General features: G+C 41.6%; 1 protein-coding gene across 4 annotated transcripts in view; it reads right to left on the bottom strand.

Moving 5' to 3' along the window:
• The window catches only part of MPPED2 (metallophosphoesterase domain containing 2), a 110,982-nt gene that overhangs the window by 81,251 nt on the left and 11,329 nt on the right, over window positions 1-18,402 (bottom strand). Inside the window, exon 1 of one of the 4 annotated variants that reach the window (XM_075502051.1) lies at window positions 2,339-2,471. The exons of the other annotated variants lie outside the window; for them this stretch is intronic. Within the exon in view, the coding sequence (XP_075358166.1) occupies window positions 2,339-2,367 (29 nt within the window). The 5' untranslated portion in view covers window positions 2,368-2,471. Of the gene's footprint in view, window positions 1-2,338; window positions 2,472-18,402 lie in introns of those variants that run through there. 4 annotated transcript variants of the gene reach the window in all.

Raw genomic sequence — 18,402 nt, forward strand, 5'->3', positions numbered from 1 at the left:
CATGCTATATAGTCACACAGCTGGCCTAATATTTCTATACTCCTAGTTAATTCCACTGCCACAAATCTTGACACCAGTCATCTTAAGCTCAACTTGAGTTCTAGATTTAGACTGGTAAGAGATCTGAATCAGTCTCAGGATGTATAGAAAAATATGTATTTACTTCATATAATTTTCTTTGAAGTAGGGAAAAAAAACCCCACCAGAACCAAGTTCTACACTTAGATATGCTCTCAACCCTTCACAGCAACTTTGCTGGAGACAAAGAAACATAAAGACGACTTTGGGCATCTAATAGAGAGGATTTTGCACTTTTATCTTTCTATCATTTACCTTTCTAGTGCAATTGTCTTCATTACAGCTAACATTGTCTCCCTCACATACATGTCTAACATGAAACCCAGTCGCAGACAGAACTGGATTCAATCAACAAAATGCTGCAAATCCTTGGTGACCGGACTGGAGAGGGCTGTAGTGTGCTGTACCATAGATACTGAAAGCAGGTTCTTTTACTTGTAAAAGATTGTGCCAAATACATTCCCAGCTAAAAAGATTATACCAGATAGCTTTCTCTCTCTCCAGTATTAAACAACTTACGACGAGGAAACCGCAGGTCAAATAGTATACATTCCACAATATTTCAAGATACAAACATGAACGTGAGGGAGAAAAAGCTTGGTAGATAAAGCTATAGCAGGGGGAGAAATAAAATCTCATGTCTGCACTAGCAGAACACTGCACAAACGTAGCTTCAGTTGGAGATACTCCTTAGAAATGCACAATTCATTCTGACTTACTTTCTTCCCCCCTTTATTTTCTTTTTCAAATCTCAGTCATTATTTGGTGTTCTCATACACTTTCTCCTAAGCAATGAGTACTTATATGCTAGAGGCTGCTGAACTCAGCACCAATGCCTTCTAACAGAAAAAAAACCCACCACAACAACAACAACAAAACCCAACGAACTTATGGATAAAAACCAGCACAGAGTATTTTTGTGACACCATCACTATAACTCGTCTCTGGCATTTATTTGACACACATCACGTTTAGACAATATTATGAGAAGCACTGCTGCATGTACGATCAGGAGCTTTTATCAATAATGTAGTTAATAGGCAGAGGGTTTGTGGGCAACCACAGTGTTATAGGTTATCTAAGAACATTTCTGTTTTGCTTATACTTCTATCATAAAAATTAATGACTTAAAAGTCCTCAGTGGGAGTATCTGGGACATTCATATTTATCAGAATTGTTACTGACTTCTGCAGTTAGCAATTATTCTTACTGTGTTAAACCATTTATTTCCAAATATGTATCCCCAAAAATCAAATAAAACAAAAAATGAATTATAGTCAAGATAGAAATCTACCTCAGGGATACTTTTAGAAAACTCAATTTAAAAATGCATTTACATTTGCTTCTAAGCCAGTAACAAAGGCAGGGGAAAAGAGGGAAGAACAACAGAATCATTTTGATTTCAGTATTATCTACAAGTCAATTCCAAAGCTAAATAAGCTGAAACCCCTCAATATGCAATTTCTATATGTGAGCAGTAGTAAGGTATTATCACATATGACTCAGAGGTTGTTGCTAATTGTACAAACCTACCTAGTAATCACTTAATATGCAACAGAACACAAGACCTTGAAAGCTTTGAAAACTAGCTGCTTTCCAAACCCGTACGTTGCACACTATGAAAATTCTGGTTCACGCGGCAGATGTAGAAGTGCACTGCAGAAAGTAATTTCTATGCCAAATACAAAAAGCAAATGTTTTGTAGCTTTGAAATTTAGAGAAAGAATATCACCCTGAAAAGCTCCAGGAAGGAGGGAAACAAGCTGCACCACATAACATTTTACGATACAAAATGAGATGGGAGCAATGTAATTTCACTTACGTGATTCAGTTACAAGCAATGCAAATGCAATCTTGCTGATTACACTTCAAAACAAAAGAGCACATTTCGTTACTTCAACCAATGCATTAGACATGTAAAAATTATGAAACATCCTATCTGCAGCAGAACAAATAGAAACCATCATTTCACATTTAGATGGGAATAACCAAGGTGGGTGAAATTCATCCTGTTGTGGTGGGCGCTAGTAAGGCATAAACTGGATAATGCAACATTTAAGCTCACATAGTCAGTGGTACATAAGGTCTCATGCACAGAGATGAATTCCACCAAACTTGTCATTAATAAGCTACAGACAGAGAATTTATACCTCAGATCCCCCAAACCATGACTTAAAAAAACCCCAAACAATAACAGAAAGAAACAAAGAAAGAAGAAAGACACCCCAGAAAAAAAGAAAAAAACACCCCAACCCCACACCTTTTTTTATGCAGAAGAATCTTTTTCATTGTTTTTATTTATCTTCTGGTTTCTTCACACTTGATAATATGAGGAGGTTACTCTGAAGTTAAGACAGGCTGTGTGAATTAAAAGTACCATAGCTTTTCCTATATGAATCCCCAGGGAGTCTATTTATTAGGCACAGTCCCATTTTCTGATTCAGCTTAAGCACTTTAGTTCCTAGAGAATATGAGTGTCCACACCAAGAGGAATTTCAGAGTACCAGCTGCAGAACAGCCTTTTCTGTAGGAAGTACCTGAATCAGTTTCCCTATATGGATACACACTTAGTCTTGGTTTTCATCTTCATGCTCCTCTTAGTACTTAAAAGGAAAAGAACCTTAAATGTTTTTAATATGTATTCCGATAACAAAAACTTAAGGAAAGCTTCAGCTACTTGAAAATTCACAGTAAAACTGACAAACTGGCAAAACCAAAATACATAAATATACGGAATATCAGAGTGCACTCATCGTCAGCTATACTAACTTGGGTGGGTTGTTTTTTCTTTAAACAATCAAAACCACTTTTGCTTTGACTAAGAATACATGTAAAATTGCACCCACCTACCCATCCACAGTAATTTTTCTCAGCGTGCAAATTAAATGCCAGGTTTTTTCCCTGTCATTATGGAGCAGGAAAAGATACCCTCCAGGGACAGACTATGACAGAATTCCACAACAGCTCTGCAAGGCTACATGGAATGGCAAATTAAAAAAAAAGTACGTTTCTATGAGTTTTCAGCAAAAAATCATTACTGTACATTCTGTAAAAGATAGTAACTAAAACTTCCCAGCATCTTTCACAGGTTTCTAACAATTAGGGTATTTTCAAAGTAAGGAAACAGGCTAATTCAGTAAGTTGCTCAAGTAGACAAAAAAGCCCCCCACAACTGTTAAAACCTGGGAACAGCTGTCTTAACCATTTCTTCCTTTACATCTGGATCAATTTGTTTTTCAGTTTTCTTTACATTTCAGTGTTCTGGCATTGCCACTGAAATTTCCAGTTGGACAGCACGAAGGGCTTGTGCTCATGCTTACTGAAGTCAATAAAGTCAGAGTTCACAGTGACCGTAATGGTACAGGAATGTGAGCTAAGTGAAACTCTTTTGTTCACGTCAATACTGTAACAGTCATCTATATTAAACAAAATTAGCAGTTAAGATTCTTAGTTCTTTGACTAAAGTGACTAATTTCCTGCAACCTTTCTCCTCCTTCCTCCCTCCAAACTTTTTGGCAATCAAGAACAGACTTACAGACTGTTTCATAACAAATACTGCCCTTAAGGGCAAAACTGGCAAGATACTTCAGTCTGTTCCAGAAATCCCTTCTGCAATTGATTATTCCATCTAGTTCTACTCTACTGGTTTACTCTGGCCTATAAAATCCTGAGCTCCTTCATCTTCTGCAGACTGTGAAGACCTGAGACTAACTATACCCCTGAAGGGCAAAACTGTCTCTTTCTGGAATTAAGAGGCTCTGGTCAATCTACCTTCTGGAAAATCAACTGCTCTAAACTTTTCCTCAAGAATGGCTGTGTCTGCAGGCTGCTGTAGAAACCAAATGGCAACATGCTCAGAGGCCTTCCAGTAGCAACGACTTCTGCATAAGAAACCATCCCTAGCACTGCTTTCTTCCATTGGTATTACCTCTAGTAACAAAGATCACATCTATTTCTCTCCTTGTCAAGTAACACGTTAGATTTCTTTAAATAATGATCCTTTAACTGATGAAGAGAATATCATGCAGTTCCCAAAGAGCTATGCTCGTCTTGCCCACACAAATGACATTTTCTTGTCTGAAACATCACGATCTCCCCAAAGACCATTTCTCACCGAAGTAATACCTTGCTGTTACTATGATTTGATACCCGTATACCCTTTCCACTGTGTCACCAAGACAGCAGCAAATACAACTTAGTTTAACATGCACAGGTGTATATTTTTTGTAAAGCAGCTAACCGAAGTGGCTGACAACCACAAGATCAATGACATTCACTGTGTCACAATACCCTTCCTTATAAGCCACTCTCCCTCTGTGTGCACACACACACCGAACATGATCCAGTAAGTCACTCTGCCCTTGACCTTTGCTAAATAACCATGCCCAGAGAACAGCCCAAATTACAGACTTGCCACTGAACTATTTCTCAGTATGAGGCGACCTGCCAGGTGTACGTACCATCAGCCCCAAGACCTCAGTAAGCAGGGGTATGCCTAGCTGCGCTCGACTTGGACAAGCCAGCTACCCGAAGGGAATCTAACCTCACAGGAATTTAACAAGGTCTCTGACTCGTGGCATGTGCCACTCACTTTTCAGTTCCCAGCCTGATGGCAAAAATGCAATTCCAATCCAAGCGTGATGGGTACATGCTTGTATGTGGAGGGACAACTGCTGTATGGTACAAAGGGAATTCAGCCCTGGGACATTAAGTGTGGCCTGCCACCAGTTTAACAAGATGTCAGAGCTGCACACTGAGGATAATAGAATGTACAGCCACTTTTATATTTTGAAGTAAGTGCAGGGAAGTGCTGTTGACTGCATAAACTATGCTGTGATTTTTCACACCACTAAGCAAAACAGAGGAAACTGTTAACCAGGGAGACCTGTCGCCTCCTGGATTCTCCCTGATGGTTCCCAGCCTGTGATTCTCTCTCTCATGAGGGTCGCACGGAGCTCCGACTCACAGGAGATAACAACTTGTACTAGGAAGCCTACAAAGACTATTGCCTTCACCATCCATCCCATTCACAGATCTGGTAAAGGCCACTATTTGCAGGTCAACAGCGTAAAATACACAAGCACAGGCTTGGCCCTCCTTAAAAGTCAGAGAGTAAAAGGTGAGTGAGTCATGAGCCGTTTCATGGGTACTTGTCAGGAAAAAGGGAATCATAGAATCATTAAGGTTGGAAAAGACCTTTAAGATCATCAAGTCCAACTGTCCACCCAACACCTCCGTGCCTACTAAACCATGTCCTGAAGTGTCACATCTATATGTTCTTTTAACTCCTCCAGGGATGGTGACTCCACCACCTCTCTGGGCAGCCTGTTCCAATGCTTGATAACCCCTTCAGTAAAGAAATTTTTCCTAATATCCAATCTAAACCTCCCCTGGCACAACTTGAGGCCATTTCCTCTTGTTCTATGGCTTGTTACTTGGGAGAAGAGACCGACCCCCACCTCTCTACAACCTCCTTTCAGGTCGTTGTAGAGAGCAATAAGGTCTCCCCTCAGCCTCCTTTTCTCCAGGCTAAACAACCCCAGTTCCCTCAGCCGCTCCTCATCAGCCTTGTGCTCCAGACCCTTCCCCAGCTTCGTTGCCCTTCTCTGGACACGCTCCAGCACCTCAATGTCTCTCTTGTAGTGAGGGGCCCAAAACTGAACACAGTATTCGAGGTGCAGCCTCACCAGTGCCAAGTACAGGGGCACGATCACTGCCCTAGTCCTGCTGGCCACACTATTCCTGATACAAGCCAGGATGCAGTTGGCTTTCTTGGCCACCTGGGCACACTGCTGGCTCATATTCAGGCAGCTGTCAACCAGCACCCCCAGGTCCTTTTCCACCGGGCAGCTTTCCAGCCACTCTTCCCCAAGCCTGTAGCGTTGCATGGGGTTGTTGTGACCCAAGTGCAGGACCCGGCACTTGGCCCTGTTGAACCCCATACAATTGATCTCGGCCCATGGATCCAGCCTGTCCAGATGCCTCTGCAGAGCCTTCCTACCCTCAAGCAGATCAACACTCCTGCACAACTTGTGTCATCTGCAAACTTACTGAGGGTGCACTCAATCCTCTCATCCAGATCATTGATAAAGATACTAAACAACACTGGCCCCAAAACTGAGCCCTGGGGAACACCGCTTGTGACCGGCCACCAACTGGAGTAAACTCCGTTCACCACAACTCTCTGGGCTCGGCCACGCAGCCAGCTTTTTACCCAGCAAAGAGTACACCCGCCTAAGCCATGAGCTGCCAGCTTCTCCAGGAGAATGCAGTGGGAGCCAGTGTCAAAAAAAAAGGCCTTCTTCCTCTCCCACTAACCCACAGTCTCTACTGGGAGCCTACAGACAGGTCACATCCTCCCAACCACTCCTCGTTTCCAGGCATGTTTTCAGTCAAACCTTTTCCCAATCCCATTCACAGTGCAGCTGCACTAACAACTGTCTTGAGCCAGTACTACAAGTCAAGACTTCAGGCATCACAGCCTAGAAGGGAGTATTGACAGGACAGCTGTGCAGACCTAGACCTAGATCTAGCTGTTCTCCTGTGCCCACCTTGCCACTTCTCATGCCGCGACTGCTGACTTGGACTAGCCCTGGAAGTTGTGTGGCCCCTCCACAAGCCGATTCCGCTCACCAGACGGACAGGAGTACGAGCACAAGTGAAGCAACAGGAGCACTGGGACACGGCAGGAATGAAGGCAGTGGGCTGCTCCTTTCAGCAGAAGCTACATGTTGGATCAACATAGCAATTAAGAAACTCCTTGGTCTAATGAGTGTTTTCTCTATTTCCAGACACTGTTTGATCTCGCATCCTATGTTAGGCTTCTAGATGACTCCTTTTGTTAGAGACAGTAATTAGGCATGGATGGGAAACAGACTTCCTAAACAGACAAATTAAAAGCAAACAAACAAAATGAATGAAGAAAGAAAAAAAGAAAGGCAATTAACTTTAATATAGTGAGATAACAAGAGCCCTGACTGGAGTTTCCTTATTGTGCTAAGGGGCTGTGTTTCACAACCTTCCTCACACCTTTCTTTCCCAGCATTTCAGTCCTAACCATCCATACTTTTTTGTTACTCCATTTTTTTTATATCTTCCTTGAACAAAACTGCATCCTTACAGGGTCTCATGTATTTATTTGAACTTTAAAAGCAGCAAGTGACCATGCTGTATATGAAAAACAGAGTTATGCTCTGCTCAGTTTTACAGACTTCTCTTTTTTCTTTTTTGTTTTCCTACAACCACTTAATTTTTTCCGGAGGGACACACTGACATGAATGCCATATTAACTGCCAACTCTATGAGAAGAACATTTCAATCACCCATTACAACTAAGAATCAGACCTCTAAAGTCCAATGGCCAGATGCTGTTTCATGCCCTTCCAGTAACCCTGCAGCATGGCTATCACTGCCACTTCTTATCTTATCGCCATTTCAAACACTGTCGGCTATGGTCAGACAAAGAGCCAGACCTAAACAATGATGTTAAATGAAGACTTCCTCCCAACGCAGTCTTGAACTTCTAATGAAACTGATCACTCCTTAGCAAGATAACAAACCATGTCGGGGTTGTACAGGCTTTAAAATCCAAGTCAAAGAGAATGTCAAAAGGAAGCAAGCTTCCAGAGAATGGCAAAGCTATTTCTGCATGTAAACATTCTCTCTGGGAAACAGGTAAGCATTAACTGTATGTATATGTAACTACATACACACCTGTAGAAACAAATATACACCATGTGGGTTTTTTGGTTCCTTCATTTTTTTAATCACAGAAAAAAAAGATCAGTCAAATTCTCTTCTGTTACACCTGGTGAACAGAAAAAAAGATTTAAAGGAGGCTTTTTGGCTCATTAGATTTTAAAAGGCAGCTGAAGAGGCTGGGAGTTTTCCAGAGTAAAGAACTCAACCTTTTTTAATTTCATTAAAATTCAGCACTAGAAAGTGATGTCAGTTAGAGAAAATTATTTTTGCAGTTTTTATAACAGTAAAAGATCTGATATATATATGTAACAAAACAAAAAACCTAAACCCAGGAAGGAGCAAGACTTTTGCTTCCATAGTTTTTTTCCACCTGGCTGCTTGCTGTCAAGATTATAAGGTTTTTTTACCAGCATAATCTGCGTCTTCATTAGGTGGATCTGTTAACATGATTACATTACAACTATACCAGCAAACTTCACTAAAATAGACTGGGCCTCTCTTCAGACTAATTGCCCTTTCTTCCCGGGGAGCCACAGGGAGGAGCTCTAAATGAGGATTAAGGCTCTTCAAGGAGAGAAGATCATCCTGTCCCAGGCTCCACATGGCAAAGAGCATCCTTCATTCATCCCTTCCCATTAGCGCAGATTTCAGCGGGACCATGCTGACTGCCCCAGCTCCCTAGAGGCCTCAGTACCAGGGAAGGTCCAGAGATGCCATCCTGCAGTTCAAAACGGGGTACTTCTTTTCAATCCTTGCACCAACCAGTGCCTTGCACCGTCACTCGTTGTGGCAACACCAGCAGGACAGCTGCCCGTTCAGCACTCTCCACGCCTTGAAGCACCACACTCGCCCTGCAGAAAGTCAAATTCCCACTGATCTCCATAGGTGCACTCAGGCCCTTCAGGATGTAGAAATTATCTCAGATTATTCTTGTAGGTTTGAACAACTGTGGTAAATTCTTTGTGTCTTGTTTGGAAATTACGTGAAAGTCTCGTGTGGGTTCATTCTAGCTTTGCAATTGACCTACACACTGAACTCCAGACCATCTGACACCACGAGACACATAAACCAACACCTTCATAGCTACGTCTCATGAAGTGCCTCTGCAAACGAACTGCAAAGTCAGCCATCCATTAAACACAAGGCCGTTACTAATCAGTGCGGGTATACAGTTTGATAACCTCACCTCTCAGCAGCAGTGCCAGCCTCTGCAGCTCCCCGTCCCCTCTCGCTGTGGCTGGTTCCTGCTTCAGCAGTCTCCCCTGTTGTGCCAGTACAACTGTCTGCAGGGACAGATGGTGAACAGGACTGGAGAACTGATCTGGGCTACACAGAGTTTCTCTCCCTCTCACTCCAGGGGATTATTCTGCATTCCCAATTTTGTTACATGTACAACACAGACATGTGGGAGAACACCAGAGCAAAGGAGTGAGGGCCATTCAAGTTGGCAGTACCACCACCCCCCCAAAAAAAGGGGGCAAAAAAGCCCTCATAAAACCACAGCTTCACACACTCATTGTCATTATGAATTTAACAAGCAGTGGCTTAAACCAGCTCTCAAATCACAGTGGATGTTACAAGGGATGTTAGTTTGAGCAGCTTAAAGCAGCCCCAGGTTGCAGGTCTTTGTGAAACCACAGTACAAATCAGATTGCTCACCCGGGCAGGAGTTTAACATCACACCTGAAGGCAGTGGTGAACCTTGACTAGGTGTGCAAGTGAATGCTTTCCTAGCTTGGCTCCATCGGTGATTAAGCCATATAAAAAAAGGCAGAAATACCACAAGGAAAAAATAATAATTTAAAAAAAGATATTTTGCCCTTTTTAGCAATATAACTCAGGTTAGGAAAATATTCCACAGCATCTTACTATTTCTGCAAGGATAATGAAGACTTAAACTCCAAAATCTTGATCCCACTGAAACCTGTGACAAAACTTCCATGCACAGAGGTTGCACTTCTCACTATTTCAAAACACTCCCCCAGCGACAATTACAAACTGGCCTTTCAAATGTTTGTGATGGGGTATGTAGCTCAGTGAAAGCACAAGTTACTGAAGTTCTACCCTCTTATTATTTTCATAAACATTTAGGTCAAGTGCTGCAGAGCAGCATCACAGAAAGCTCCTTCAAGATTCACTCCAAGAGAGTCAGGAGCAGCCACCTTCTTACTAAGTGCAGGGAGCAGAAGAATGAGAAAGCAAGTAAAGCTATCAATACAGGGAGTTGTCTGTGTGCTATTCCTCTGTAAAAACATAAGCACTGTAGAACGTTAAAAGTCCTTTTCAGACGTTGTCTCACTACTAACAGCTAATATAACAGGAAATTTTAAGTCAAATAGTATATTAGCCAAAACACCACCAATAAATAGCAAAGGCTTAGCATAAAAATGAAAAACACTAATGAAACATAGTGCAGTTTGTTCATACCATGTGCAGTCTATAATCATGCATAATGTAACAGTGCAACTGCTAACAGCAGGCTCACAGAAGATAATTTACACTTGTTTTTATGGACATGAGGAACTGATCTTTGAAGTTGTCCCTAATGAGATTCTGCTTGGCCCTAACAGCATCCTGAGAGAATGTGCCGGTTTTCTCCCCTGCATCCGGTGCATATTTATAATGCAGAATCCAGACCTATTTAAATTGCACATGTGGACTGGTGTCCCCCCATGCCATCGCAAAGTCAGATTCTCACAGTGGGGGAAATACCTACTAAAATGTCTCAATTTACCTTCAAGTCTTTTTTGTAATTACCCGTACCACCTTTACTAATTACCAAAAGATACATGGGGGTTAATGAACAGTTGAACTCCTAACTTGATTAAGCTGCCAGGTCACTGGCAGCTGTATCGCATATTGCGGAAGACATGTCCAAAATACAGTCATAAGGCTCCTCAGAGAAAATAGAAGTGTAGCTGTGTAATGGATCAGAAGACTTTATTTCAAAAACACAGGCAGCAGCATCAATAAGACAAATAGAAAACGTTTTTTGCTATGCCCTGTGTAGTCATTGCTTTAATACTATACCCACCTGTTTTTAAACGCCCTTTCAGTTATGAGATCTGCAAGAACCACTGAACCAACATCACTAAAATCTCAAGTTGCAACTAACGCAGTAGCCACAACGCCTCCTACAACCAGGAGATACTGTGGTACGACTACCGCAAATTGGCAACGGGTGAAACACATAATGTTGACAGAGAACAAACCTCAACTCCGTCATGCTCAAACACAGGTAGTCACATCTGTAGTCACATGTATAGTAACTTCTACAGTACTGGACCAAAAATGACTACAAAAGTTAGATAAACATTTAAGAACATTGGTTTAAATGCTGCCTAATGTAACTTCGGTACGTGAGTACCTGGAGCACTGCTGCTAACAAGTGTCACTGCCCACTCTGAGCCAGGTATTGACCCATGGCTGGCGACAAATTCAATAAGGACAGCCCAGATTTTACTCTCTCTTCCATACTTCTCCCAGATATAGCCACCCATATACCATGGTTCTTGACTACCACTGTTTCAAGTCAAAGTATCAAGTAAACTAGAGCCGATTTTCATTTAGAGAAATATACTGAAGTGCAAACTAAGGTAGTTCAGGAAACGTTTTCATGTGCCATGCAACTGTTCCTTCTGCAGGATAACAGCCTTCAGGAGGGTGCTAAAATCAGAACGCTGGGGATGGCAACTCCAGCAGCCATCCGCTATAGCTGATACATAATATACTTAAGTTATACCATCAGCGAGTCAACATTTTAACTCCTAGTTCTCTGCCTTTTTCTGCTTGGAAAATAGAGGGCAAAAATCCATAAATTCTTTGAACACACTTGTCAGCACTGTTCATGCCCTACGAATGTACAGGATATCGTTCAAGATTAGATGACTCAGAGGACAGATAACAGGATACCCGATTTTTCATTTAGAGCTCATTGTCTAAGCTGACCCTAAACAAACAGAAATTCTACCCCCTGACAGCTGTTTAGTGCCTTAAAAAAACCACAAAGGACTCTGCTTTAGTTCCTATAAAGATGTTCATGTAACAAAGACCACCACGGCAACTGGTGTTCTCTGAAGAAACTCTAGTTTGAATGGAGGCAGACTAATCTACCCTCCCGGTTCCACGTGAAGTCCCTACAGGTAAGAGACGACAGTCATTTGTGGGGAACTTATGAGGGAAGCTCCAACAGTAACTACAATAGCTCTGTGTGCGTACGTGGAGAAAGAGAATTTGTTCCCAGTGCACTGTCTGACACGGCTCACAAGCACACTAAGCCCAACAGAAGAAAAATTGTAAAGAATATAAAAAAAAAGAAAGTGTGCCTTTAAAGCTGCTAGGTCCTGGGCACAGCACTGAAAGGTTCAAATGACCTTGCCTCGGTATGTTAACGTACAACCTCTTGGTCAGCATTGCTAGATTCCCTTGTGAACAACTACAAGGCATAAGTCTGGAAGCTCAAAATCTAAAAAAGCTTTTGTTAGGAAAATAATGTAACACATACAAACCTGAAAGACAGACTCCGATACTACTGCTGCAGCAGTAATGTACCACGTATTACTGCTACGCTTCATGCTAGAGCAAGATCGCCTTTAAACACATATGCAGACAGTAAAATCGTAACAAATGAAATAAGAGCTGCAGGTGCAAGGTGTGCTAAGAACTATACTTTAGGCCAACATCTTATCTCTGGTTATTTCTGGGTATTTGAGATGATTTATCCATTTCTCATCTTCCATTTATTATGTACTAGTCACCTCCAGTACATTCCTCTTGCATTTTATTGGACAAGTGTCTAGACCCTAAAGAAACTGCATTGCCTCTTTATAAATACATAACTAGAAAATTGCCACTTCTTGTACCAAATCTTCTATAGACCCCCATTTAATTTGAACTAATTAATCAAAAAACCACCCTCTACCAACTTCCTGACTCTATGTGTTTCAGTTTACACCTTTTAGCTCTGCACTGAATAAAATGACTCATAAAAGGTGTCTCTCATTCTGTAGAATGATGTCTTAAAAACTTTCTAAGAGAAATACTGACTAAAAATGGTGACTCTTGTATATCACAGTATTAAATGATGGTATGAACAGACTATCAAGGAAGCCAGGTGATGCAAAGTTAATTTTCAACTTAAATTAATATTCCTCTTGACAGCCTAGACTGAATGCAAGGATTCTTTTCAGGAAAATATGCTCTGTATTAATGATATCTAGAATGAATGAGCCTGAAAACAAAACAAAATCCCCCTAAACACAGAGCATTTAAATTCCTTGAAACCAATACCAGGATTTCCTTTCTTCTCTGGCTCAGAGAAAATGAAGGCTCTACTCCACCTACATACATTTTAAAAACAACCTGTTTTCTTGAACGCATAGAATTTATGGTAACACGTAACTATCAACAAACGATGAAAACTCCAAGAGTTAAAGGTCTTCGTTTTGTTGTCAAGATGATGTATCAGGTTCTGAGAGGAACAGTATGTGTGATCCTTCCATTAACACAGCGGCACTCTCACAAAGCAGCAATGCAAAGTAGCTGCACAGAACACCACCAAAGGTCACAGTGAAAGAAGAAAAAAAAAAAAATCATGTACCACCCCTAGAGGATATCCATCATCATTTTAATTATCATCATCATTTTAATTCTCAGAGGGTGTCTGAAACTTGTATTACAGTATTTGATCTGTGCAGCCTCATTATACCGACATTTCTAGCAGAAAAACTGTCTGAAGAACTTTGTGCAAACAATTAAAATACCCTCCGAAAGATCGAAGAAGTTGCAATATGAGTCATAACTCTTCCTCAGTAACCCAGAGGATGTCCTAAGTGGAAACTTTCAAGGTATAGAATAATAACGATAGCAGAACAAAATTTGTTCTTCTTGTAAATATGCCTTCCTTTCAAAGCTGCAAACATCACTGTTTAACAAACAAAAGGTGATGGAAAATCAAACTAATGTCAAGAGAGATATAATCAAAATGAAAAAAATGTATTTAAAAAACCTTTGAGTAATTTCAAAGATTATACCTGGGTTCTATATACTTTTCATGTATAATTATGTATTTATTTAGTTTTAGTTTATTCACTCCTTTCCACCAGAAGGAAAAGCAAATACCTGGCTGACCTGAAATTTACAAAACAAACCAACCATAAAGATGAAATTTTCCTCTTCTTTAATATCTGTTAATTACCATTATCTTATACGTACATTGTTAACAACCAGAGAAAAGAAGTCCCTGTAAGAATCATAGCTTAAAATTGAGGGAGCCACTTAATCTGGCATCTCTAAGTAACTGGTCCTGTCCCACTGGAAGCAATAAGAGCGTCACTAATCACTACATTTAACAAGTATAGGACAAGGCTCCTATTTATTAAATATGCTGGACCACATGGAATTTTAATTCTAAACAATTATTTTCCCCAAAACTACTACTTCACTGTTCACAGGAAAGAAAATAACCCTTTGGCAATTCTCACTGCTGGCCAAAAGTGAATGTGCTTTAAGAAACAAAGAAGCCTAGAGTAATTAAAAAGTAATGACTTTTTTCTTTGTGCTCCCTATATAAAGGAGCATGAGGGAAGATATACTGGACTAGCACCTTTTCCTTCCCATAAACTGATACAATAGCTAAACATTTAGGAGTAATGTGCTGACCCTGATGCTCCCAGTCACTACGCTCAATTCCTTACACCAGAGAAATTGTAAACGTGGTAAATAGCAAGTTACCCGGCTTACAAATACATCAGATCAAGTCCCCCTATCATACTCCTTTCTCCTTCCCTCCCCCATTCTCTCTCCATCTGCTGCCCTCCTGGGAAAGGAGTGCTACACTTAATGGCTGTGTGCTTTTAAGTCTAATGTGCTGGATATAAGTTAATGCCCAGTACAGTAAGTGGGGACTCTGCTGCGAGGAAGCCTCCAGTACTGTTTTTCCCTTGTCAACATCCAGTGGCATCTCTGTAGCCCTAGTGTCAAGCAGCATGCAAGGAAGACAGGGCCTGGGAATATGAAATCCACAACCTGTGACAAAAAAAAAATCTTGCAAGACACCACACAGCATAATCATTTAAATAATCTTTTGGTAAAAACGGGAGAGATTTGGGATTTTTGTATTTGTCTCTCCCCTCAACATAATGATGATCCTAAGGGTCTTTTCCAACCTAAATGATTCTGTGATTTAAATTTAGAAAATATGCCCATTATAAGATAGGGTGTGTAAAAATAGGGGCAAGCATTTCCCTGTCGGTGGAGAGTACGCAAGTGAACTCTGTTGACAGCATTCTGGTCTACAAGACAAGAGAAAGAAATAACATGGGCTTGATCCAGCAGAGCTATGAAGAGGATGACCGTATTTGGGGATTACGGGTTGACTTGCTCTCTATCCATCCTCTCTGCGCCCACCTGAAAGCTTCAGCAGCAAGATGCAACACCAATGCTCATCCACCAGCGTTTTGTTTCAGTCAACCTTCATGCAGCAGATCCTGCAGGATACATACAGCTAATGTGCCGGGAGAAATCTCCAGGCTTACAGAGGTTAAGACCAAGCTTTACAGTTAACTCTTCAGGAGAGAAATAAAATGACTGCAACTCCAGGTACCTAAAGTTTATTGTTTGGAATCCAGACTTGCCGTTTTCTGCTCTAACCACTTGGTACTGCTTCGGGCATGTTACCGGCTACTGTAGGTGTTACTGGGTACAGGATTGTCGTATGCGGTCTTTTTGTTTGAAAAAGGTATCAAAATAAAAATCATTAAATGAAGTCTAGTCACATTTACGACAGGATAGAATTGGTTTGACTTCAGTGTTTTAAATGCATACGTGTTTTGGCCACAACTTCCTCATTTTATAATTAAAAACAACTGCACACGGTATCACAAAACTTGCTCTCTGCAATGTACGACCTAAAAATTGCAATGTTAATGGCCCACATCAAAACCGAAAGTAAACGGGCAAGACCTGAACTTCTAAATCACATCAAACAAGCAGCTCTTTATATCTTCTATGAAATATACACAAGTATATATGCAGACGTGCCTACCTCCTTCCTCTATTTTGCATTGCTCTGCATGTACACATTACAGAAAAGACCAGCAAGCCAGTATCAGGCCTTCTGCAAGCAGAAACAATCATGATGAAGTCCATGAAACTACAACTGCGTATGCCAAGTGTGATTCAAACCACTGGAAACAAGAAGCCATTGCTTCAGGGACCAAAACTCACAACTTGCTGGAATCCTCTCTAGGGACTTGGAAAAACCTGGCAGGAACGAAGAGGTGAATGCTTTTACCATGCAAGACTGGGAGGAGTGCCTACCCAACACTGGCACTCCACTCTCTCTGCTAGCACTCGTCACTTGGGGCAACGCAGGTAACCCCAACGCCATACTTTACTGTATCTTCCACAAAGTAACTTCACAAGCTCACTGTTAAGAGATGCATGTTTTAAAGAAATCTCCCTGCCTCACTGAATTTCTGCTATGCCTAAGCATGTTTATTTTCTCAAGTTATGCCATGACACCTTACAGAATTCAAAACCAAAACTCTTCAAGTGTTCTTTAGGGAAGGAGACATGCTGGCTCTCCACTTCTGAATTTTTCTGTAGATAGCCATGCTAGGCAACTGACTTGGAAATTAGGCCACCTCTCGTAGCTCAAGATCAGAAATGTAAACTCCAGAAGTTACCGTGCAACATTCAGTACAAAAATCGATGTACATCACCAACACTCGATCACTTCCGAAATAGTCCTGCATAAAACGTAAGTAAGCTGCACATAGTAATTCAGCCTATAACACAGACGTCTAAATCCACATTGTTTACAGGGCTTTCCTTTTGCTTATTTGCCCAACAAAATATTCAAACAAGGATTTGTAAAACAAAATAACAAGAAGTGTGGTAGGTAGGTGCAGCACCTTCCTTGGGCTTGGAATAGCCATGTGTCGCAGGGAAGACGCTCTCTCATCACTGCTGGCAGGAAGGCCAGCCTCATTCTGCCACTAGGAGAAAACCATGAGCCAAAAACTCTACAATGGGATTTGCAGCGTGGGGCCTGCAGATTTTGTAAAGTATTAACTCCCTGTTTGGAAATCCATGCTCTAAAAATTGTTTCACAGGATAGATTACACTGTCACCCTTCAAGCATTAAACAAAAGCAAGAATCTGCTGCTTCCATAACAATATCCCTACTGCCCTGATATTTTAAAAAAAGAAATTACAAGCTTCCAGTGACAGTACAACATCCTGATTGTAATGTATATATCCATCTTTTTTGTCTAACTACTTCATAGCAAAGAACTCCCTTGGCGAGCAGTCCCTCCAGCACAAGGTACTGTGGCAGGGACCACCGCTGCAAAAAGCATTCCTGGTCAGATCCCATCACACCCCTCCCGTAAGGTAAGCACACACTGTATACTGTACATCGACATGAAACCGTAAGTCAACTGTCCCTCAATATCACTGACCACTAAACGAACTGCATAGGTAATACTATAACACAGAATCAGATCATGTAATGCAAATTTCCATTTATAGCGCTCAGCTACTGAAATGGGGCCTTACAATTAAAGTACTTGTTACCTGAAGGCTTCTTTGCATGATTAATCCAGCATGAAAGAACATTAACATACACGTGCATAAAAACCAAACAATTTTCTTTCCTTCTCCCTCTCAGGGTTTACCACAGGGGCCAGACGGATTCTAGGAGGTGTTGTTTTAACGGCGTGATTTCATCAGTGAAGACGAAAGGTGAAGAAACATCCATCCGCTCCTGCCCTTGCCCGTGGGCTGATCCATAAGCTCACTGCCCTCTCACCTGTGCTGGCCACCCCGCTACCGCTGAGGCTACACCAAGAAAGAGATCACTGAAAAGTCGCTCATTGGGGAAAAAAAAAAAAACCCAAACAACACCACACCAGTGAATGGACATTTCTAACCTAGACCATTTCAGTGGTACGATCTACGCAGCAGCCTCACAAAAGACTCTGCCAGCACTACCGGGGAGGTGGCAAAGCGCGTGGCACAGGGGCGGGAAGGAGCAGCCGGGGAGCGGCAGGTTCGGCGCTGAAGGCCGCGCCTCAGGATCTTCCTCCCTGCCGGCCCTGCGAGTAACCTACAGGCACAGCTTTTTGCGTTCAGACAACCAGCGGTAATCGCACAAGGCCGATACCTCACACTGAGGGCCTGCCTGACTGATTCTGGTAGGTACGGAGACTGCTCTGGCAGCCTGTTCCCACCAGCACGAGAGGCAAAGGGTTTTATCACCAATTTAAACCAGACCTGGCTTCCATCTTAGGACAGGGCAATCTGGAAATAGAGTAACTAATAGGGCGATGGTGACAAAAAATTATTTTAAACCTGTCCTACATTAATAATAACAACAACAATAATGGCACTTGCACAGCATCAGCCTCCCAGGGATGTCAGAACATTTTTTTTTTAAAGGTGGGTTGGCATTATTCCTTTTTACAATGACAAAAAGAGGCGTCAGGAACTCAATCAATTTTTCAAGCAAGTTTAGCATATTATGACTACACTGCATAAATAGGGGCCTAAATTTGAGATTTAATTACAAAACTGCAGTCCCTGAGCCTTGTATCACCACAGTATGAACACTTCACTTTC

This window comes from Mycteria americana, chromosome 5 (assembly GCF_035582795.1).
Source record: "Mycteria americana isolate JAX WOST 10 ecotype Jacksonville Zoo and Gardens chromosome 5, USCA_MyAme_1.0, whole genome shotgun sequence".
NCBI classification, from domain to species: Eukaryota; Metazoa; Chordata; class Aves; order Ciconiiformes; family Ciconiidae; genus Mycteria; species Mycteria americana.